Source organism: Emiliania huxleyi (genome assembly GCF_000372725.1).
Source record: "Emiliania huxleyi CCMP1516 unplaced genomic scaffold EMIHUscaffold_70, whole genome shotgun sequence".
In the NCBI taxonomy this organism is placed as follows: Eukaryota; Haptophyta; order Isochrysidales; family Noelaerhabdaceae; genus Emiliania; species Emiliania huxleyi.
This window is the reverse complement of record NW_005196755.1, coordinates 140,256-161,718: the sequence shown is the minus strand read 5'-3', so window position 1 is coordinate 161,718 and position 21,463 is coordinate 140,256. Positions and strand designations below refer to the sequence as shown.

At 65.5% G+C, this 21,463-nt stretch overlaps 3 protein-coding genes across 3 annotated transcripts; 1 reads left to right on the top strand and 2 right to left on the bottom strand.

The window, feature by feature from the left end:
* Nucleotides 1-2,479: 2,479 nt before the first annotated feature.
* On the bottom strand, nt 2,480-3,771 carry EMIHUDRAFT_452872 (hypothetical protein; the record flags this gene model as incomplete). The annotated part of the gene is made up of 4 exons (XM_005761600.1): nt 2,480-2,753; nt 2,822-2,905; nt 3,028-3,081; nt 3,403-3,771. 4 exons carry the CDS (start codon nt 3,769-3,771, stop codon nt 2,568-2,570), a joined length of 693 nt encoding a protein of 230 aa, XP_005761657.1. The 3' UTR covers nt 2,480-2,567.
* A 1,063-nt stretch (nt 3,772-4,834) lies between these two features.
* EMIHUDRAFT_438095 (hypothetical protein) lies at nt 4,835-6,831 on the top strand. The gene is made up of 5 exons (XM_005761599.1): nt 4,835-5,657; nt 5,835-5,882; nt 5,954-5,992; nt 6,061-6,255; nt 6,523-6,831. Exons 1-5 carry the CDS (start codon nt 4,956-4,958, stop codon nt 6,805-6,807), a joined length of 1,269 nt encoding a protein of 422 aa, XP_005761656.1. The 5' UTR covers nt 4,835-4,955; the 3' UTR covers nt 6,808-6,831.
* Nucleotides 6,832-13,119: 6,288 nt separating this feature from the next.
* On the bottom strand, nt 13,120-14,057 carry EMIHUDRAFT_105612 (hypothetical protein; the record flags this gene model as incomplete). The annotated part of the gene is made up of 2 exons (XM_005761598.1): nt 13,120-13,326; nt 13,548-14,057. 2 exons carry the CDS (start codon nt 14,055-14,057, stop codon nt 13,120-13,122), a joined length of 717 nt encoding a protein of 238 aa, XP_005761655.1.
* Between the last annotated feature and the right edge of the window lie 7,406 nt (nt 14,058-21,463).

The following is a 21,463-nucleotide window of genomic DNA, read 5'->3' as shown; positions in this document are numbered from 1 at the left end:
CAGCAGCGAGTACGACTGCTCGCCCCGCGCCTCGCCTTGGCAGCTCGCCGCCCCGTCAACGAGCCAGGAGCAGTCGCAGTCGAGGTAGCCCTCAAGCCACGAATGCGGCCGTGGAGGCGGCGCGGGCGGCCTCGGCGCCTGCAGTGTGTGCGTTGTCTGGCTGTGCGTGGCCTGGCTGTGGCTGCCGCTCTGTTTGTTGGCCGTTCACGACTGAGTGTGTGAGCTGGGCCCGGGGTTGCGACCGTGCGTGAATACGCCAGTGTGAAGGTGCCAGGGCACAGAGGAATGCGATTGAATACTACAGCGGAGTACTCTCTGGCCGCTTGAATACAAGCATACGTGATCCCCATCTAACTCTAGCCGCCTTCGGAGGCAGCGGAGGAGGCCGCGGAGGCGTTGCCGGCGGCCAGTGCGGCACTCGCCTCCACTTTGAGGGACGCATCTGCAGCGGCACCGCCGGCTGCCACTGCTGTGCGGGCCTGCCGCCCCAGCGCGGAGCGGCCAGGCCGATGAGCGGACCCTCCTCCGCCCACCGCCGCCTCGACCCTGGCAGCGCCGCGTCTCTCCCTGCCGACGTGCCGCTGCTGTCGGTGTCGGCGTGCGGGCCGAAGCCAGACTCGTAGGCGCGGCCAGCCAGCGCCATGACGACGCAGAAGGCGAGGAGCAGCATCACTATTTGCCTCAGCGCGGTGATGAGCATCGAGAGACGGGTGCGGGCGTCGCTGCCCTCCATCGCGAGCGCGGGAAGCTCGATAAACCCCATGCAGAGGCAGCAGCCAAGGCGGAGGAGAGGAGCTGGCGAGTCGGTGGAGGGAGGAGCGCGCGTCCAGTTTCGTCAGCTTTTTCTTTTTGAGCTTAGCCTTCGATGTTATGAAACAACGCAAGGCGGACATGGCATATCGCTCTCGGGCTCACAGACATCCCTCACACCCGCCGCACACCCGCGCCCCCGCTGAGAGAGCCTACCTACCTTATTGTGTGAGTGTGTGTGTGTCACACACACTCACTACCTACCTTATTGTGACCGAGCCTGGCTGTTCTTCACCTTTCTACCTACCTACCTATTGTGAGCTTGTACCTACCTACCTTGTTTGTGTCTGTGTGTCGCTCGTGCGTGTCGTCATCATCTGTCCCGCGTCCACCCATACCGCGTTGGTGTCCAGTCCGAGCCTGGCTGTTCTTCACCTTTCTTCCTTCCTACCTTCTCGTTGTAAATAATAATACAGACGGATGGACACTTGCTGTGGCCACATGACACGCACACACTCGCACCGCACCGCACCGCACCCCCCCCCCCCCTCGCCTGAGCTGGAAGGAGATGGGAAGATGGAACAGCCCAAGGGAGAAGCGAACGAAAATACGTATGGGAGGTTGAAGTCATGCACCACGCTGCCCGGCGTTTCTCACTTTCCGAAACCGCATGTTCGCCCGTCTCGCGTCTGGGACCTCCTTCGTACGGCTCCAAAAACCGCTCCTTAACGACGACTACGCGGCCCGGCGGTCGATCTGCGCCTTCTGAGCGGTGGAGGGGATGTGGGCGGTACGTGCGGACTGCGTGGTCATGCGACGGTTTGACGAGTGCGACTCCCAGCGTCGACTCTGCGACCCCACGGAGCCTCTGCTGCTCCGGGGGGGGGGGTCTGCAGACCACCCAGCCGAACTTCAGAGTGGCGGTGCTCCTCAAATACCGCTCAAACGCCCACGATGTTGTGGAGGGGACATATGCTGATGATCCTGGCCCGATTGGTTCGCTCAGAAAGCTTCTGGGCGGTCGTTAAGGTTCGCTCCCCGCACAACGGCCCGGAAGTATCGTACCCTAGACAGGGGGCCTTGGGGGCAGCCCGGCAGCCTGCCGGACCGCTGTTGCACGCCAGGAGCCCCGCATTAGGTAGCGACCCCAGGTTAAGAGCTAGGCTTCCCGACAGGGCAGGGAACCCCCAGCGCGCAGGCGGGGCCCACGGTAGCCTCGTGCAGTACGCGATACCGAGAGCTGGGGGAGAGGCGCGCCACGCCAAGGGGGACAAGTGACGGGAGGGGGAGAGTAGTGTAAATAAATAAATAAATAAAAACGGACACCTCTCTACTGTGAGATGGGTAAAAAGGAACAGGTCCCCGCCCTTGCGATCTTTGTGCAGGGTTCTTTGTGGGTGTGGTAAAGGTAAGGTAAGGTAAGGTAGACTTCTCCACACACACAAAGTGGTGGGGCAAGGGGGGGCGACCCTCGCATCTCCACGCCCGGACACGGGCACAGGAGCCCCACGGCATTCAAAGTGCAAGCACTGGCCCGGTGCACGTGGGTGAGCAGCCTGCCCCTCCCTCCGTCGACAGAGGAGTGTCTTTCGCAGGATAAAACGCAATTTTTTTTTGTGACGTGCCCGCCACCGCCACCGCCTGCGCCGGGGTGGTGTTCTATTTTTTGTTTCGTTGCCTCAAAAACCTTGGCCGAGCTCAATATCCAGACAGCCGCCTCCAAGACTCTGACTGGTCCAAGCCGCCTCTCCCCCACGGAGAGACAAGAGCGCGCTCCTTTCCACTGGCCCCTGTCACTGGCCCCTGTCCGCGACCCCTCAGCCGAGAGCGGTGGGGTCACCCCACATCTGATCGCGTGGCTCAATGAGCAGCTCGTGCACGCCGACATGCGCCGGGGCGGTCAGCGCGTACAGCACTGCGGAGGCGATGTCGGCGACGTCGAGCACGGAGTTGCGCTCTCCCGCAATCTTCTCGCCGATGCTGACGCCCATCTTCTCCGCCGCCTGCGGCGACGACGACAGTGCTCAGTCGAATGCTGCGCCGCGCTACTCTGGCGGTGTCGCATCATCACCGCCGCCTCTTTGTCCGTGTTCGCGACGATGAGATTCGTCCCGACGTCCCCCGGCTGAACGTCCGTCACCTGGCCCCATGCAACCTCGCGTCATCATCGGGCGATGTCTAATCTACCGCAATCTCGCGCAGTCTCGGGAATGACTCGCGCAATCTCGCGCAATCTTGGGACCATCTCGCGCAATCTCGGGCAGTCTCCGCCTTGACGCCGGTGCCGACGCACTCGGCCCGGAGACCCTTTGAGAAGATGGCGACGAAGGCCTGCGGGAGACTGCCCGAGATCACGCTGAGATCGCCTCGAGGTTGCGGTGAGACGGTGAGACGATGACGGCGTGCCTTTGAGGCGTTGTAGACTGACAGCGCCGGGAAGACCTATCGCGGCCCGCAACCAGCATCGTGAGGCTCCGCTGCCATGATCCGTGCGCTCCCGTTCACCCGTTTGACTCGCCTGCTTCGCTGCGTCCGAAGAAATGTTGACAATATGGCCAGACCTAATCAATCTCGGGTTGATCTCGCGGTGATCTCGGAGGGGAGGCGGCGGCGAGAGCGGCCGCGCTTGCGGGCGAGCATCTGCTGCAGCACGGCGCCCACGCCGTTGACGACGCCCTTGCAGTTGGTGTCGATCGTCCTCTCCCACTCGTCCTCGTGAAGGTTCTTCAACATCGTGAAGTACATCACACCGGCCGCGTTGACGAGGATATCGACAGGCCCGAGCTGCGCCTCCGCCGCGGCCGCGAGCGCCTTGACGTCGGCTCGCACGGTCACATCGGTCGCGACGGCGATGGCCCGGCCGCCTCGGCCGGCAATCTCGTCGGCGGTGGCCTGCGTGATGTCGACCCGCCGCGCCGCCAGCGCCACCGCACAGCCCTCCGCCGCGAGCGCGAGGGCGATGCCCTGCCCTATGCCGCTGCTGGCGCCGGTGACGACCGCGACCTTGCCCTGCAGCGACATACACACCTCTGCGATCACCACGCACGCAGCCGCGCTTTGAGGGCGAGCTCAGAAGAATTTTGTTTTAGGTATGTTGTTGGCAAATCAAGACACAGAGCTCACACAGGATCACAGCGGGAGGAAAGCGGCGAGTCGCAATTCCAGGGGTCGTTGTGGCGGGCCACCCTGTCCAGAGAGGCATGGATGCCAATCTGGGGTCTCTCGACCGAGTCTATGAAGCCCTGGCCGCCTCCCGGTGGCGGCAGAGGTTATGGAACCAAGCGACGGAGATGGTGCGGGGGTACGGGTGTTCCAGGGGGTCACGACACGCACCGACCCTTCACGAACCGAAAGGCTGCACCCGGGGGAGGCACAGTAATCCGGCGCCCACGCCTCCTCCGCCCTCCACCTCTCCCATGCCGCCCCCAATGTCGGACAGCGAGACGGCGCTCAAGGAGATCGAACGGGCGTATCGGGGGCGGACACGCGGCGAGACAAATAGGAGCGCACTCAATGCGGCGGTGCAAGCACAAATCGACATTATACAGCGCCACGGAGGGTACGTGATTTTCATCTTCACGGAGGGGCATGCGGGCAACGCGCCCAATTCCATGGCGGACGCGGCGGCAAAGGCACACCTGCGGAGCAGGGTAACGAGCGCGTACGAGATGGACCTAGCACGACACGTGACGAACAGGGCATGCATCTACATGCATGAGGAGGAGGGGCAGGCGCCGGAGATCCGAGACAGGAGGCTGTATCACACCCGAACTCTAGGCGAGGCGTCGACCACTCCTTCGGAATAGCTCTGTCAGTGGCTGCACTAGACGCCCAGAGATGGCGCGCGGCGCGGGCGGATGACTGGAAGAGAAAATGCGGAGATGCTAGCTCGCAGGTAGATGTGCTCAGCCAAGGGCAGGGGATGAGGGGAATGTGTCAGTGTGAGGGGTGCACCAACCGCAGAGCGTTGTGTTTTGCCTTTAAGACTTGAACAGTTTTTTTTCCTTTCTGTTATTTGCGCAGCCCCCGGTTCTTTTTTCGCCTGTCGCGGGCGCGCCGTGTTTTCTTTTTCTCGGACGGAAGACGCCGAGCAAAGGCGGCTGCGTCCACTTCTTCCACCGCTCGACTTTGCTCAGCCGCCAGGCCGGCCGCTCTCCGCCACACGCCTCCGCCCATCCGCCACACACACTGCCATACGCTCGAGGATGGAGCGTACCGCTTACAACTACGGCGATGACACGCCCGCCGCCTGGGACGTGCTCGCCCGGGGAGCGCTGGGTCGGCCCATCAGCACGCGGATCTCTCCGGTCCTCTTTCTCGAGGAGCTTAACGAGGCGCTGCTCTTCGCGCCACCGGTCAAGGCGCGGCTGGGACAGCGGCCCAAGCCCGCGGGGCCGGGCAAGACCAAGGCGCTAGCCGCCTCTTCGGTCGAGCGGCCAGAGGAGACCGAGCGGCGGCGGGCGGCGCAGAACGACTGCCGACGGCTCATCCTGCCTCGAACCGCGGACGAGGCGTCGGACGTGTTTCTGCGGCGCCTCGATGCGCACCAGAACGCGCCCGAGGCGCTCGTCGCCCCGCTCTCCAAGCCGGAGGACACCAAGTCGTTCCTCCGCCGGATGGTCGCCGTGAAGAAGAACGAGGCGGCCGGCCTGCTCGTGATGCCGCGTGCAAAGGCGGAGACGGCGGAGCAGTTCGAGGCGAGGATGGCGCTGTGCGAGGCCTGCCCTGCCACCGTCTTTGCGCGCGGCGCGCACGAAGACCCAACAGACTTCAAGGCGCGGCTCGACGCGCAATCAAAGTGCCGCAGGCCGATCATGTGTCGCAGCGACGGAGAGCCGGCGAGTCTCTTCCGGCGGCGGTGCGCGGTGTCGCGCGCCTGCCTGGACGTGGTCCACCCGTACGACGCGGCGGCCGAGCCTAGACGCTGAGTACAGACCCGTGTCCTCCTCGTAGCCCTCGAGAGGAGACCCACCTGATCCAACAACCTCCTATCCAACAACCTCCTGATCCACCCGCACACAGCTGTACTCCATCGACTGTACTCGTGCCCACACGCCATGACCCTGGGTGCATTCGCACCGCAGGCGCGCGAGTCCGCCGACGACTTCACCCGCCGGATGGACGCGCAGGAGGGGGAGGCGCCAGGGCTGGCCACCCCAAGTACCGCGTGGCTAATGGTTCGTCGTGTGTTAGTCATTAGGAGGCGGCGCCGGAGCTGAGCATCGCGCCGGGCGACAAGAAGGTGGTGGGCGACTGCTTGAGTGGTTGGCGGCTGTGACTTCATATTAACTGATGGCAGGCGACAAGAAGGTGGTTGGCTCGCTCGTCCGCGAGTCCGCGGAGGAGGGCGCGGCGGCGCTGGCGGAGGAGATCGCGGCCAAGCTGAGGCTCGAGGAGGAGGCAAAGGCGGCGGCGGCCTCCAAGGAGGAGGCGGCCAAGGCGGAGGCGGCGGCGATCTCAAAGCAGCGGCAGCGGCAGGACAGCGTGGACGACGGGGCGGAGGCGGAGATCTCGGGCAGTCTCGGGTGAGCTCGGGTGATCTCGGCTAATAGGACAGCATGGACGACGAGGCGGAGGCGGCCAAGGAGGCGGAGGAGCGCGCGGCCAAGAAGGCTGCAGCGGCAGCGGCGGAGGCGGAGAAGGCGGCGGAGGAGGCGGAGAAGGCGGAGAAGGCAAAGGCGCTGTGGAAGAAGGCGGTGGAGAAGGTGGATACCCGTCTCCTCTGCGTGATCGGAAGAGGCTTGCTCGGTGTGAGCCGGTCGCCGTACGCATAGGTCGACATCAATTCGATCGGGTTCATGGCGCTCAAGCAGATGCTCATCTCCAAGGGCGTGCCGCCCGACGCCGTCAAGGTGCCAAACAAGTTCATGCTCAAGGAGGTTGCGGCGAAGCACGGCGTCAACATCGAGTGGAGCTGAGCAAGCTCGGGCAAAGAGGGATCCAAAAATGCATCCCTCCCAGGCGTATCTACCCCCAGCTTCCCCGTCTGTGTGCGGGGGAGGAGCTAGGGGAGGAGCAGCGTTTTCTCTTGAGTGCGCACATGCAGAGAGGCCGTGAGATGTACACAAAACTATTGATTTCAGCCGGCCGGCGGAATGAGGACGCCGGTGGCAGTCTAGAGAACTCCGACAATGCGTGTGTACTGTATGGCACTGGAGTGTGCAGGGAAGCGGTACGGTATTTTGCCTCACCATGTGTAAAAGGCGCTACGGCCTACGCAAGAAACACAACTCACAAGATGTTACTCTCTGAGTCACAGCCACCTAGGATCAACCTCCGCTAAGATCAAGTGCTGCGAGCGAGCGATCTACTGGCCCGCCCGCCGCGCCCCTTGCCACAGATCTTCTTGTGCGCCCCTTCCAGTCGCTCTTTTGGCACCCGACAGAGCAATACTCCACCTCGTGGCAACGAGCGCACTCCTTCAGACGGATTGAGGCAGAGGCGGCGGCACCGCAGGAGTGGCAGGTGTGCGAACGAGCACGCGGCCGGCCCGCTTCGCAGCACTGCGAGAGACACCTTGCCGAGCCCACGAATCGAGTTTTCGCGCTGAGCTGTCGCACCGCTCGCGCCTCTCTCGCGGCTGCGCGTAGGGGCGCGCTGTTGGGGGCGCGGACTGGCGCAGACTAGCACACACACCGGCACACCAGCAGCAATAATTTTACGCGGTCGCCCCTTTCTCCGAGTGTGGTCAGACTGATACACTGCGACTCAACGGTTGAGTGCGGCCAGCGCACACAAAAGTCGCCGACTGCGGTCTGGCGCGGTGATCATGGGTGCTGGAGACCAGGCAGTATGAGCCTGTTGAGATCCGGGCGTCTTCAGGCCGGACAGGCCGGCTTGTTGTTGAAGCAGAGGGTGAGATGGTAGCCCTCAAGCTCTGCTGGCGGCACGCTGAGGGATCCGATACTTTCTCCATCGCACGCCTGCTCCACGCGCCCATTGGGCAGACTGAGGTGCTGAAAGGCGCTGGGAAATACCGCAAACAGGTCAGAGTCGCGGGTCAAACCGTTTGGAATATCGCGGATCAGCGCCCATGATCCGTTCAGCGGACCCTCCCTGTAATTCTCTGATTCCATGAGGAAGCTTGTTGGGAGGGAATCGACCCTACTAAAACCGGCTTTCCCGACTCCGGTGTCTTTGGCGTTGATCAGAACGCTGAGCCCGTAGTCATACCCGTCTCTTGTGTTCGTCTCTCCGGTGTCGCCGGTGTAGAAAAAGTTGTAGAACGCACCCTTCGAAATGTCGCCATTGCGGGGGTCGACCGTGAACTCAATCATCTTTGAACCGCCCGGGCATTTTGGGCCAGACACAGCAACCTCGATGGACCCCATCTCGAATTCGGCCTGTGTCAGTCCTCGCCCTGCGCCGGTCTCTCTGAGCGGCGTGAAGTTGCAGCGCTTGTTCAACGTGGGCTTTAGGACGTTAGTGTAAGCCGACTGGTCGATCCAATTGCAGTCTAGGAGCGGCGTGCACGTAGGGGGGGGCGCCCGGGGCTTGAAGGAGAGGGTGAGATGGTAGCCCTCAAGCTCTGCTGGCGGCACGCTGAGGGATCCGATACTTTCTCCATCGCACGCCTGCTCCACGCGCCCATTGGGCAGACTGAGGTGCTGAAAGGCGCTGGGAAATACCGCAAACAGGTCAGAGTCGCGGGTCAAACCGTTTGGAATATCGCGGATCAGCGCCCATGATCCGTTCAGCGGACCCTCCCTGTAATTCTCTGATTCCATGAGGAAGCTTGTTGGGAGGGAATCGACCCTACTAAAACCGGCTTTCCCGACTCCGGTGTCTTTGGCGTTGATCAGAACGCTGAGCCCGTAGTCATACCCGTCTCTTGTGTTCGTCTCTCCGGTGTCGCCGGTGTAGAAAAAGTTGTAGAACGCACCCTTCGAAATGTCGCCATTGCGGGGGTCGACCGTGAACTCAATCATCTTTGAACCGCCCGGGCATTTTGGGCCAGACACAGCAACCTCGATGGACCCCATCTCGAATTCGGCCTGTGTCAGACCTCGCCCTGCACCGGTCTCTCTGAGCGGCGTGAAGTTGCAGCGCTTGTTCAACGTGGGCTTTAGGACGTTAGTGTAAGCCGACTGGTCGATCCAATTGCAGTCTAAGAGCGGCATAACGGGAGGTTGGGGAGGGGACAACCCTGGAATCGAAGAGAAGGTTTGCGCCACCGGCAGCGCGAGGAGTCCTGCCAATGCACGGCCCATGCGGCTTGCCATGCGCGCTTGCCCGAATCGCGATTTTCATCTATTTTACGCACGACGCTGCCGTCGGTCAAATAAGTCAAGCGGCGAGGGAGACAAAAAGAGACATCGACATCGCGACGGCGACGAGGGGAGAGAGGAAAATGGCGAGAGCGCAGCCTCGGATGAACGAAGGATAGCGAGGTCTATCTTCCGATCCATCCACGACAGGTCCCTCCCTATCACGACCGACGTCGGACCACACGGCGTACTCAGTGTTGACTGATGCGCTACCGGTGGGTCCGCGAAGATGTACGAAGCCACGTCGACGGGGGCTGTGCGACCTGTGCGGCCTGCTCAGCGGTGTGAGAGACGCCACCTCGCCCTCGAATGTCCATACACCACACTGACCCTCGAGGCGGTACTCCGCGCAGTCCTGGAGAGCACGACCCTGGATGAAGCCTTGCTAGAGGAGGTCCGGGGCATGGGGAGGGAGCAGCTAGTCCACGAATACCGCCGCCTCTGCATCACCGGTTTCCGTCTGACCACGGGCAGAGGACAGATCGATCTCCTCGAGGCTGAGGTGCGCAAAGTTGAACTTTGCGGGCCGCGCGCCGCCGCTCGCGGCAGCGGCAGAGGCTTCCTTTTTCGCGCGATGGCCCTGGGAAGCTGGCGCCGCACGCACAGGCGGACCTTGTGTATGCGGCGAACGCTTAAAAGTGGGTGCTCTACGTCACTTGTGTTTTGAGTAGATAGTGAGTGCCGAGCTGGCCGTGACAGCATTTTCGCAGTTTGAGGCGGGTTTTGCACCACAGACTTTTTGCAACTAGGGATCCCCTATATAGATGTTAAGTGTGGGTTAAGAGGGAGATTCGCGCGAGCTGCGGGACCGCCGGGACGGCGGGCGGGTGATTGCGACTCGCCGCCGCTTTTGGCGACTTTTGGCGACTTTTGGGACGAGCGATCGACAGGCCAAGAACGATATGGCGGGCGAGGCCGTCACGGCCATGATCGTGGCTGCTGACGGCGGCGACGATCCCCTGGCGGACCGCCGCGAGGACCGGGAGGCGGCGGCGGAGCGGGAGAGGAAGGCGAAGGTGGCGAAGCTCAAGGCGCAGACGGCGAACGCGATGGAGGTGGTGCGGACGCAGCAGGCCGCGAAGGAGCGGGGAGCCTTGGACGAGGCGGCTCTCACTGCGAACGAGGTCGCGGGAGCGCCGGTGAAGGGCACCTCCGCCATGCTCAAGAGCATCTTCGATTCCCGACGCGATGGCAAAGATTGGAAGATGGTGCAGCGGCGCGAGCAGCGGAAGACCCAGACCGGCGCGGGCACTGCCGCGCAGGTTGTGGCGGGCCTGGAGACGGTGGCGGCGTCGGCAATGGAGATGTACAAGAAGGACGGCGCCGACGCACTCACGGTGACGGATGCGCACGCGGTGCTGGTGAATGACGTGGCGCTGAAGCAGGGCATGCTGGCCATCTCGTCGAAGGCGAGGTCGACGACTACCCGCAGTTCGTGTCGTGGCTGGCCACATTTGCCACATTTGTGCAGTGCTTCTTCCCCTGCGCCTGGCGGCACAATTTGCCTATAGATGGGAGCGGAGGGAAGGCGATTGCCATCCAGCCGAAGCTGGTGGTGCTTTACCTGGCGATGGTTGCCAACGGCTTGGTGCCGATGGGCGGGTTCGTGTGCGACTTCGAGGACGGGTCGGCGTCGTTCGCTGCACGAGGGATGAAGGTGCCGCACTCGAAGAAGAAGCCGTCGGGCGGGAAGGACAACTTCACGATGAAGACGATCGACCTCTTTTTTGACGGGCTGAGCGGCTGGTCGCGCGCGCACAATGTGCTGGCGCCGCAGGACGACCCGGAGTGGAAGGTGATGATCAAGGCGATGAGGAAGGTGTGCAACGTGCGGCTGGATTCAAACCGGCCCTACAAGGCGGCGGCGCTGTGCCCGGTGACTGTGGCGTCGCTGATGTCGACCCTGTCGGTGACGAATGCGGGGGACGTGAACTTCGCCGCCGTGATGGCGCTGGGGCTGGCGTTCTGGATGCGGCCGAACGAGTGGTTTTTCCTCGACGTGGAGTGCTTGGCATTTGTGGAGATGCAAGGCATGGAGCTGCTGCACATCCTGTTTGTGATCTCGAAGGCGGACGAGTTCAGCTCGGGAGTCGTGCGACGGACGGCGCACCGGCTCGGGTGCGGCGGAACGAGCACGGCGCCCGAGATTGTGCTCGATGGCGACGCGCACTTTCACGGTGCCTTCATGTGCCCGGTGTGCTACCTGGCGTATCACCTGAGGTTCAACGAGCTTGCGACGGGCCCAGCTTTTCGGGCGAGGAGCGACCCGTCTGCGCCGATGCCGATGGAGGATCCCTAGAGGGAGCGGACCGTGAGTTGAGGAAATCGGAGGACGCGACCCACCTCGCCACAGACGGTCCCGCGCCTCGCCACTATGACGGGTAGACGACCGCGGCTCGTGTGCGTCTACCCGTCTTTGTCCGGAGTGAAAAGTCCAACGCGCTCGTCGGTGACGGTGTCCTCCAACCTGCGCCGCGCTCGGCGAACCTCGACAGCGCTTTCGGTGGCATGCAGCTCTTTGCGCCTGAAGCCTTGAGAGCAGCTCCTCTGCTGCTCACACGCTCTGCACAGTTGGCACAGCCTACTGTGCGGCTGCCACAGCTGTGACAGCGATGGGCTCGCCCTCACTGGCCCTCAGTCACTTGTGCTGCGGCATGTGTGAGCGACACTGCTCGGCGACTGCCGGCACACTGTGAGACCATGGGTGTGAGGTAAAACCACGCTACCAGCGCTTGGTCACATCAGCCCCGAGGTCAGATCCTTCTCCTCTGTTGATGGTAACACTTGTCTACTCGCTGGAGCCGAGCAGGAGGGCCCGGCGCACAACCCCTGGTCAACTCACGGTCCCACACCCCGTATCTCGCCCTCACCCACGCCACACGCGGTCTGGAGCCCTCACAGGGAAGCACCGCCCGACCCCCGTGGCCCCGCCCCTCCAGACCCATCCGAGACCTCTAGACCCGTTCCGCCCTCTTACCTCGCCCCCCCTCACCACGCCACCAGCGGCGCCGTGCCGCCCTCCCCCGCCGCCGTCTCCGGAACCGCCGTCTCCGGCGCCGGCGACACCCGCACCTACCAAAACCGAAACCACGGGTCGAACAAAAAGAAATCGCCGTGGCGGCGACGGCGAGGTCCCCACCTCTGAGAAGAGCCCCGCAGCGGCGTATGGGTCCTCGCCAGCCCACGCCCGCACCTCCTCCGCCGAGTCGCCAGAGACCAGCAGCAAGGTGCCCACCGGCTGCCCGCCGCCCTCGCGCAGAGGGCCGGCGAGGTGTACGCGTCCCGACGCCTTCAGCCAGTCGAAGGTGGCGTGGGGGAGGGGAGGGTGGGTTCTGGTACCGTGGGGTAGGGGGTAGGGTGGGTTCGGGTACCGTGGGGCAGGGAGGGTGGGTTCGGGTACCGGTGGGGGTAGGGGAGGGCGGCGCAGAGCGCCTTCAGCCAGTCGAGATGGCGCGGCCGCGTCGCCGTGCGCATCTCCGAGGCGCCGTCGCGGTCGAGGCAGTGGACAAGAAAGGCAGTCCCGCCGCCGCGCGGCACCCGCAGCTCCGCCGCCTCCGCCATCCCCCACTCGTGCACGCTCTGCTTGCCGTACCCGCCGCACGCCGCAAACGGGTCAGTGCTCGCCTGACCCGAGAGTACCCGAGATGTAGCCGAGAGAGACAAGCGGGTCAGTGGTCGCCTGACTCGCACTCGTTCACACCCGTGAAGCGAATCGCTGCCGCACGCCGCTAAAAGGTTGCAGCCCGAGATGCAGCCGAGATGCAGCCCGAGATGCAGCCGAGATGCGGGTGGCTGACTAGGTCCTCTGGTGCTCGCCCAAGCGCAGCGTCCGAGGGCGAGTCTGCTTAATTAACTAGTGCTCGCTTAGTTAATTAGTGCTCGCCCAGGCGGCGGCGTCCGAGAGCGAGTCGGCGCTACATCTCGGCTACATCTCGGCTATATCTCGGCTTCATCTCGGCTTCATCTCGGCTGCATCTCGCCCAGGCGGCGGCGTCCGAGAGCGAGTCGGCGCGGAAGAGGTGGAGGTGCGCCTCGACGTACGGCAACGCCTGTGTGACACACTCCTCCCCCGCCGTTAGGCTGCAGCACCATTCTACCCTCATCACTTCGCGTTGACTGCAGCGCCAGCCTGCGGCTCCATCCCCGCCAGCACTCCGGGCCTCGACCCGCCCTCGCCCTCGCCCTCGCCGCCGCCCTCGCCCTCGCCCCCGCCCTCGCCCTCGCCCTCGCCCTCGCCCTCGCCGCCGCCCTCCGCCAAGCGCGCGCGCGCCGCCGCCTCGAGCTCCTCGAGCTGCTCGTCGGTCAGCACCTAAGAGAGTCGGAGGTCAGGGCTGCGGTCACTGTGGAGCGCCGCCTCCGCCTCTTTTCCGCCGCTCGTCTCTGCACGCCAGCGCGTTGGGGTCGCCGTCGCCAGCCTCCGGCCCGCCGCCAGCCGCGGCGTCCGAGAGGAGGTAGTGCGCGTGGCAGATGGCGACGCCTGCTCACACACCCTCGCACCTCTCGTTGCACGACCCGCCTCCCTCTTCACACCGCGTGAAGAGGCAGCAAGGCGGCGCCGTCGCTGCGCGCGCGGCTCAGCCAGGCGGCGTAGCGCTGGGAGAGAGCGGGCGAGGGGGCGCAGCCGGGGAGGTACTCGGCGAGGCACGCGTACAGCGGCCGCGCATCCTCCTCCTCCTCCTCCTCGCCCGGGACCGGCGGCCCGCGGATCGGAGAGAGGTCGATGTCGTTGCCGAGCGGCGTGCTCAGGTCGACCCAGCTGGCCTCCTCCTCGTCCGCGCCGCCCTCGCCCGCCTCGGCGCCCTCCACGGGCGTGTCCGACCCGTCCTCGAGCGGCGGCAGCGTCGCCGGCGGGCCCGCCGCCCGGAACTCGGCCATCCGCCTCTCAAACTCCTCCTCCTCGGGCGTGAGCATCGTCGCGGCGCTGGCGGCGCGCCAGCCGAGCGCGCCGACCACCGGGCCGCCCGCGGCGCGAGGGGCGCAGCGGAGGGCGGCGGCCGACTGCACCAGCAGGGCGGCGGCAGCGCAGCGGAGCGCCGTCATCGAGATGGTGGCGACGCGTGGCGAGCTCCACAGCCCCAGGCTGATGGCAAAAAAAGAATTCTCCTGTATTTTCTTTTTTTCGCGCCGCGAGCTGGCAAACAAGAAAAGAAGGCCGCCACGCGCACACATTCGCTCGCACTCCGCCACTCTGACACGCACAAGCCCAGCGATGGCAAAAAAAGAAATTTTGGTGTTTTTCTTTTTCCCAGCCAAGCACACACATTCGTTCACACTCCGCCACTCTGACCAGCCAAGCGCACATATTCGTTCACACTCCGCCACTCTGACCAGCCAAGCGCACACATTCGCTCGCACTCCGCCACTCTGACACGCGCACGCACAATTCCAAAACCTCAATATCCTGTGTATGTACGTTCAGGAAGCAAAAAACCCCTCTATCTCCTGGATGTTGGTGGAATTTACGAGCACCTTGTTGTGAACCATCGCCGCTGCCCATGCCCGATGCAGGCAGCTAGCCCACGAGGAGGACTTCCATAGACACCTCACTAGACCCCACATACGGTCTCGTCCGTGCCTCGCCGGCCGGAGAGATTGCTAGAGGTGGAGCATGCTGCTCTAGCCTCACATGTCACTTCCTATCGTCTGTTGTTTGTTGTGCCCTTGTTTGTTTCTCTTGGCACCTTGGAGTGCTGGGGGGGGCGACAGGGAGGATGTGGCCTTGAGTTATGTGTACGCCAACTCAGGGTGTGTGGCAGCCAGCTGGCTGTGTGTCTTGTGAGCTTGTTTGTGTCTGTGTGTCGCTCGTGCGTGTCGTCATCATCTGTCTAGCGTCCACCCGTACCGCGTTGGTGTCCAGTCCGGGCCTGGCTGTTCTTCACCTTTCTACCTATGTATGTTAGCAGGGAGGTGATGAGGAGTCAGTTATGCGCGGCGGGCGGTTAGACGTTACGGACGGGGCGAATCGAACGTTCGGAGGCTTCGGAGGTGCGGAGCGTGTCTCATTGCGTCAGGCCCACGACCGACACCCACCGGAGCGTGGCGGTGGCGCAGGGCCGGCCGCACACCATGCCGAGTCCGCTCGTATTCGTCGGCGGGGGCGCGGCGCTGACGGCGGCGGCCCGAGCGGCGGACAAGGCGAACGGTGGTGGCGGACCATTCCGGCGGCTGGGCGAGGGCCGCGGCGCGGCGTTGCGGGAGGTGTGGCCGGTGGAGGCGCTGCACACCGTGCCCGCAGCAAGGCGGGCGGCGGCGGGCGACGCGGAGGAGCCCTACCTATGCCCGACGAGCCAGAGAGGCTGCTGAGCCCGCCGGCGAGGCGGGCCTCTCGAAGAACGAGCAGAAGCGGAGGGCCAAGCAAGCCCAGGCCAATGTGATAGGTACTTGGAGTACTTTTTCTACGTTTTTTCTCTTTTTCTGCCGTTGGAAGCACTGCCGGCTCGCGGGAATGGTGGGTGCCGTCGACAAGACGCTCGTGCTCGAGCTCTCCGGCGGTCGCCACTTCCCGCCCGCGCCTCCCGGCACGGGCTTCGGCGTCCGCTGCCAGCTCGTCGGCCAGACTCGCTCCTCGTGCGTCGCTCGAGGCGGCGCGTCGCCGTTCTGGGGCGATGTCTTCTCGTGGGAGGTGTCGAGTGCGCTGCTGCGTGCGCTGCGGTCGGCCTCGCCCGCGCTCCGGCTGCAGGTCTTTGCGGTGCGCGGCGAGGGCGCAGACGCCATCGAGTCGCCGGTCGGACACGCGCTCATACCGCTCAAGGGCGCGGCGCTGCCCGGGAAGGGCGCAGCGCAGGTGTGGCACAGGCTGGTGGCTGCGTCGCCTTCCCGCGGAGAGGCGGCGCCGCGCAGGCCGCCCGAGGTCTGTGTGCTGCTGAGGGCCGTCGACGAGCCGGCGGAGGTGGAGGTGGATGCCGAAGCGACTCCGGAGCCATCGTCGCAGTTGCTGCCGCCTTCGCCGCCGTCGGCGGTGCTGGACGGTGGTGGCGGTGGCGGTGGCGGCGGCGGCGGCGGCAGCGGCGGCGGTGGCGAGTACCCTGGCGAGGGCGAGGGCGAGGGCGAGGGCGAGGGCGAGGGCGAGGGCGAGGAGGATCCGGCGAGCGAGACTGCGACTGAGCTGACGCCGCACAGCTTTGGGCGCAAGGCGCGGCTGCTGAGCAATGAATATAATGACTAATTAGCATTGATTATTGAGTAGTACTCGTTTGGGCGCGAGGCGCGGCTGCTGAGCGGCTTGCAAGCGGGCGTGGCGGAGGAGGCGGAGGAGGCGGAGCCAGGGGAGGAGGTGGAGGAGGAGGGGGCGAGCGGCGAGGGCAGTGTCGAGGCCACAGCGGCCGAGCTCGGCGGAGCGGGCGGTGGCGAGGTCGACGGCGGCGGCGGTGGCGACGGAGGCGGCGGCGGCGACGGCGGCGGCGACGGCGACAGCGGCGGCGGCGGCGAGGGCGGCGAGGCTGCAGCGGCGCCTGCCGGGCCGTTGTTTGCGACGCGGGACCAGGCGATCAGATCAATGAAGTGATTAACCCATTGATTAGTTAATCAATCAGCACCGCTGTTTACCAGGCGATCGAGATCAATGAAGTGATTGAGACCATTGATTGGTGATATGAATCAGCGCCGTTGTTTGCGACTCGCGAGCAGGCGATCGGCGTCCTGCGCGAGCAGCTGGCGGAGACGCGACAGGCATTTCCTCTCGAGTTGCTACACAAGCATGAAGAGATAGGACCGATGTATGTAAGGAATGGCGGCTGGCGGAGACGTTACTCGCATGATTTGCAGCGTTGATACACACAACTAAGACACCTTAACTAATGTGATGAGCGTGGACATGAGTCGCAGCTGGCGGAGACGCGACAGGTGCTGCGAGGGGGGCGGTCGGCAGCGGCGCTGGTGCGGAGTCTCGCGACTCCGGAGAAGGCGGAGAACAGGGAGGAGGAGGAGGAGGAGGAGGAGGAGGAGGAGGAGGAGGAGGGTGGGGAGGGGCCTTCCGAGGCTGGCCGCGCCAAGGTGAGCTGGTGCCGAATCACCGTGCGGTGAATTAGAGCATCTTCTTTACCACCCGCCCTTGCCGCGCAAAGGTGAACGCCATCCTGCAGCAGCAGCGCCGTCGCCGAAAGCAGGCCAGCCTTGACCCAGCGGCGAGGGCGGCGAGGGCGGCGGTTGCGCCGCCGCAACGCGCGGTCGCGGCGTCTCCTCGGACTTTCTTCGGTTTGCCTGCTTCGCCGCCGTCGCCGCCGAAGCCAACCGACGCGCCTCCTCCTCCTCCTCCGCCCGCTGCTGCAGAGGCGTCGCCGCGGAAAAGCGAGGCGACCCCACCGCTGTGCGAGTTCGTTTTGCGGTTGCGCCTCCCCCGCCCCTCCGCCCTGGCGGCGCTGCTTGACGTGTCGGAGGATGCGGCGGCGAGCGTGGTGCCGCGGCTGCAGTGGAGGGGGGGCGAAGCTGGCGCTCTGGCGGGCGACGCTGACGGCGAGCTTCAGACCTCGCTGCTGCGATGAAAGGACAAGCGGGCATATGGTTTCTCATTAAGAGTTGTGGGGTTGTTTCTGATCTAGGCGAGCTTCAGAACCTTGCTGCCACACTTCATCCGTGAATTTGCCTTCTGACCGCGCCTCTCGTCTCCAGGCGAGTTCCAGATCTCGCTGCTGCTGGAGGAGCAGCTGCACTCGCTCCTCGACCTCACCCAGCCAGTAGTAGATTATTAACTTCTACTGAGGAGTGACAGGAGGAGCTGCACTCGCTCCTCGACTCGCTCGCAGAGTCTGCTGGCGGCGGCGGCAGCGGAGGCGGAGGGGCGTGGACCGCCTCCCGAGGTCTCGAGGCTGCGGCTCTCTCGCCGGCGCCTCTTGCCGGCGCTTCACTCCGCGGGTGGTAACGGGTCGTGGCCAGTCAGCTCTCACTCATTCTTAGGTGCCTCTGCTCACGCTGCACTCCGGCGCCTCCGACGCGCCCCTCGCCGTCGCCCCGCTCCCAGTCTCACGCCTCGCACGCGCCGCCGACGGCGCCACGTTCGACGGAGAGGTCGACCTCGGCGGCGGCGGCGGCGTTGATGGCGGAGGCGATGGCAGTGGCGGCGGCGGCGGCGGTGGCGGCGCGTCGGCGCGGCTGGGCGTGTTCCTGAGTGTGCGAGAGCGAGATCCTTCCGAGCTGCAGCGGCGAGACACCGACCCGCGCGTCTGCTAACCAGCAATGACTCCATGAGTGCCTATTGACTTGATCGCTCCTCCAGGCGAGACACCGACCCGCGCGTCTGCTTCCTCGTGCGGCTGCGGCTGCTCTCGCTCACACTGCTCCGCCCTCCAGGCCCGCGACTGCCCCCGCGGGACCAGGCACGCTAATGGTGAAGAGTTGAGGGGTCGATGAGCCTGAGTCAGGCCCTCGACCTCCTCCGTGGACCAAGCACGGCGATGGCGAGACAGTCTGGTGACACCTCCTAGCCACTTTTCAGACACCTCCTAGGCACTTCCTAGACCAAGCACGGCGATGGCAGTCCCTCGTTGGTAATGAGTCCAGTCGATTGGTCGATGTGCACCAGGTGCGCCGTGCGGCGTAATCTCGGGGAATCTCGGGGAATCTCGGGGAATCTCGGGGAATGATGTGCACCAGGTGCGCCGTGCGGCGGTGCGAGTTTGCTGGCTGTGCGGCGCACGCGTCCCCGCCGGTGCAGTGCCTCCGCGGCCACCCGGCGTCGCTGGGAGGAGAGGAGCTGGCGCTGCCGCTTCCGAACCCGCCCTTCACGCCAAAGGCGGCGCTGGGCTGTGAGCTGTCAAGGAGGCGTTCTTTCGAGTAACCCCCACCCCCCTCTCCTTCCTTCACGCCACAGGCAGCGCTGGAGCGGCTGCGGAGTCAGCCGATGCGACTGGAGCTGCGGTGCGGTTCTGCGCGGGCGGACGCCTCCTGCGGCGGCGATGAGGAGGGGGAGGGGGAGGGGGGGCGGGGGGGCGAGGTTGCCGCGGCGCGACTCAGCCTGGCCGACATCTGCGGAGGAGCTCTCGTGCCGCTGTCTGGTGCGGCGGGCGAGGCGGCGGGCGAGGCGGCGACTGCGGCGGCCACTGCGCCCGTCCGGCACAGCCTAGACACTTCCTAGACACTTCCCAGACACTTCACAGACACTTCCTGTTCCTTGCTCAGGCGGAGCCTCGACTTCCTCGACGTGGGGAGCGGACGGCTCTGCGCGCGGCTGCAGCTCGAGCTGACGCTGCAGTGTGTCTTCTCCCCAAAGGCCTTCTCCCCCGCCGCCGCGCCGCCGCTCGCCGCCCCCGCCCCTCCTCGCCCCGCCGCTCCGATGCCGCCTCTGCCTCTCCACCCTCCCCGGCGATACGGCGGCGGCGGCGGCGGCGGCGGCAGTGGCGGCGGCGGCCTCAGGTATCGTTTTGCAATTGAGGTCCGCACGGCGCGAGACTTGGGCTCGCCGCTAGCGGGGCAGGGGCAGGTGTACTGCCGCTTCCTGTACCGCCTCCTCGAGGTCGGCGGGGGAGGAGGAGGGGGCGGCGGAGGAGGAGGAGGGGGCGGAGGCGGGGTGGTGTGCTCGCGCCCTGTGCGCTCGTCTCCTCCGGTGCGTCTTCCCGAGCATGGCGGAGGGGACCACTCCTTCGCGCGTTGCGAGTTGGTTGTGGCTGGCTGTGACTCAGGTGCCGCTTCCCAAGCACGGCGAGGTTTCTCTGCCGAAGGGCGGCTGCGTGTACGACTTTGTGTGCGCGCCGGCGGCGCTCCTCGACACGCTGGCGCACGAGCCGCTTCTCGTGGAGCTGTGGCACACGGACAAGTACGCGGCCGGCTCGAAGAAGCGACTACTCACCCGTGCTTTCGTTGACCACCCCCAGGCACACGGACAAGTACGCAGCCGACAGCCTCCTCGGCATCGCCACAGTCGACCTGGCGGAGCTCATCGGCGTCTCGCCGCGCGCTCTCGGCCGCACCGCCGCCGCCGCGGGCGGCGGTGGCGGCGGAGGCGGCGGCAACAGTGGGTTTGCTATGACGGTGCGAGAGCTCGAGGTAGCGCCGGGCAGCCCTGATTCATGGCTGCACCAAGCGCCTTCTCTACTCAGGTGCGAGAGCTCGACGTCGTAGCGCACGTGCGCCCCTCGCGCGCCGCCGCCGCCTCCGCCTCCGCCTCCTCCGCGCTGCAGGCCGGAGAGCCGACGCGTTAATGAACTACTTAATCAATTAGTTGATTAGTTAAGTAAAGCGTTGCAGGCCGGAGAGCCGACGCGGCAGGGCGGGGCGGCGGGCGGCGCGGCGGGGCGGAGCAAGGCGTCCGGGCGTGTCGCGCTGCTGCGGGTGGGTCTGCGGCTCGAGGAGCTAGGCCCTCCCCCGCCCCCGGCTCTGCCCGCCCCGCCCCCCTCTTCTCTCTCGCCGCCTTCGCTCGCCGCTTCGTTCGGCGGCGGGGTCGGGCGCGGCGGAGGAGGAGGAGGCGGAGGAGGAGGCGGCGGAGGAGGCGGAGGAGGAGGAGGAGGAGGAGGAGGAGGAGGAGGGTGGTTCGCACCTTCGCCGAGTGCGGGAGTGCCGCAGGCGGCGGCGGCGGAGGCGGCGCTGCTGCAGTGGCGGCAGCGGGAGGAGGAGAGGTGGCGGGGCGCGCTGAAGAAGAGAGAGGGCGAGGTGCTGGCGGCGCTGGGCAAGGAGTGGGAGGCGAAGGAGGCGGAGCGCGAGAGAGCAAGCGCCAGGCAGCGGCGCGGCCTAGCGGCGGCGGAGGCGGAGCTGCGCGGCAAGGTGGCAGAGCTGGAGCGGGAGCAGCGGCGGATGAGGGGTGTCGAGGCGGCGCTGACTGCCAAGGTCGCGGCCGCGGAGCAAAAGGCGGCGCACGAGGCGGCGCTGCGGCAAGCGACGCACCAGGGCGAGCTGGCGGCGGCTCAGGCGGCGCTCGGCCAGGCGAGCGGCCCGAGGTGTGAACGGCGTCTCTTCACACCTCTTGCTGTGAATAGGCGGCACTCGGCCAGGCGAGCGGCAAGGTTGCGATGCTGGAGGAGCGGTTGGCGGCGGCCGAGGCGCGGGAGGTGAGGCAAGAGGAGGAGGCGAGGGCGACGCGGCAGGCGGAGGCGGCGGCGGCGGCAAAGGCGGCGGCGCTGCAGGCGGAGACGGCGCGGCTGGAGGTGACGCTGCACGAGGCCCGCGCGAAGCTCGACGGCGCCGTCTCTGCCGCCGAGCAGCGCAAGCAGCAGGCGCTCGCGGCGCACCGCGACCTGCAGAGGCTCGAGGCGGAGGTGCGCGAGTCGGAGTCGAAGTAGTTCATTAATAAATTGCCTCGTCTTGAGGTGCGCGGGTCGAATTAATTTATGAACTAAATTGCCTCGTCTTGAGGTGCGCGAGTCGGAGTCGGCGCGGCTCCGCTCACAGCTGCTCGACGAGAGGTGCGAGAAGGAGCAGCTGCAGCTGCGGAGGCAGGCGGACCAAGAGCGGGCTTCACTTGCTGCTGAGGCGGCAGAGGTGCAGAGACTCAAGGCGCAGCTGTCTCAGCTTATTATTAT

Bases quoted from the DNA above. Each gene is read 5' to 3' on its own strand.
- EMIHUDRAFT_438095 (XM_005761599.1), top strand. From the start codon at position 4,956: ATGGAGCGTACCGCTTACAACTACGGCGATGACACGCCCGCCGCCTGG. The intron at 5,883-5,953 runs GGGGAGGCGCCA...AGTCATTAGGAG, and splicing joins GCCGGATGGACGCGCAGGAG to GCGGCGCCGGAGCTGAGCAT. The intron at 5,993-6,060 runs GTGGTGGGCGAC...GGCGACAAGAAG, and splicing joins TCGCGCCGGGCGACAAGAAG to GTGGTTGGCTCGCTCGTCCG.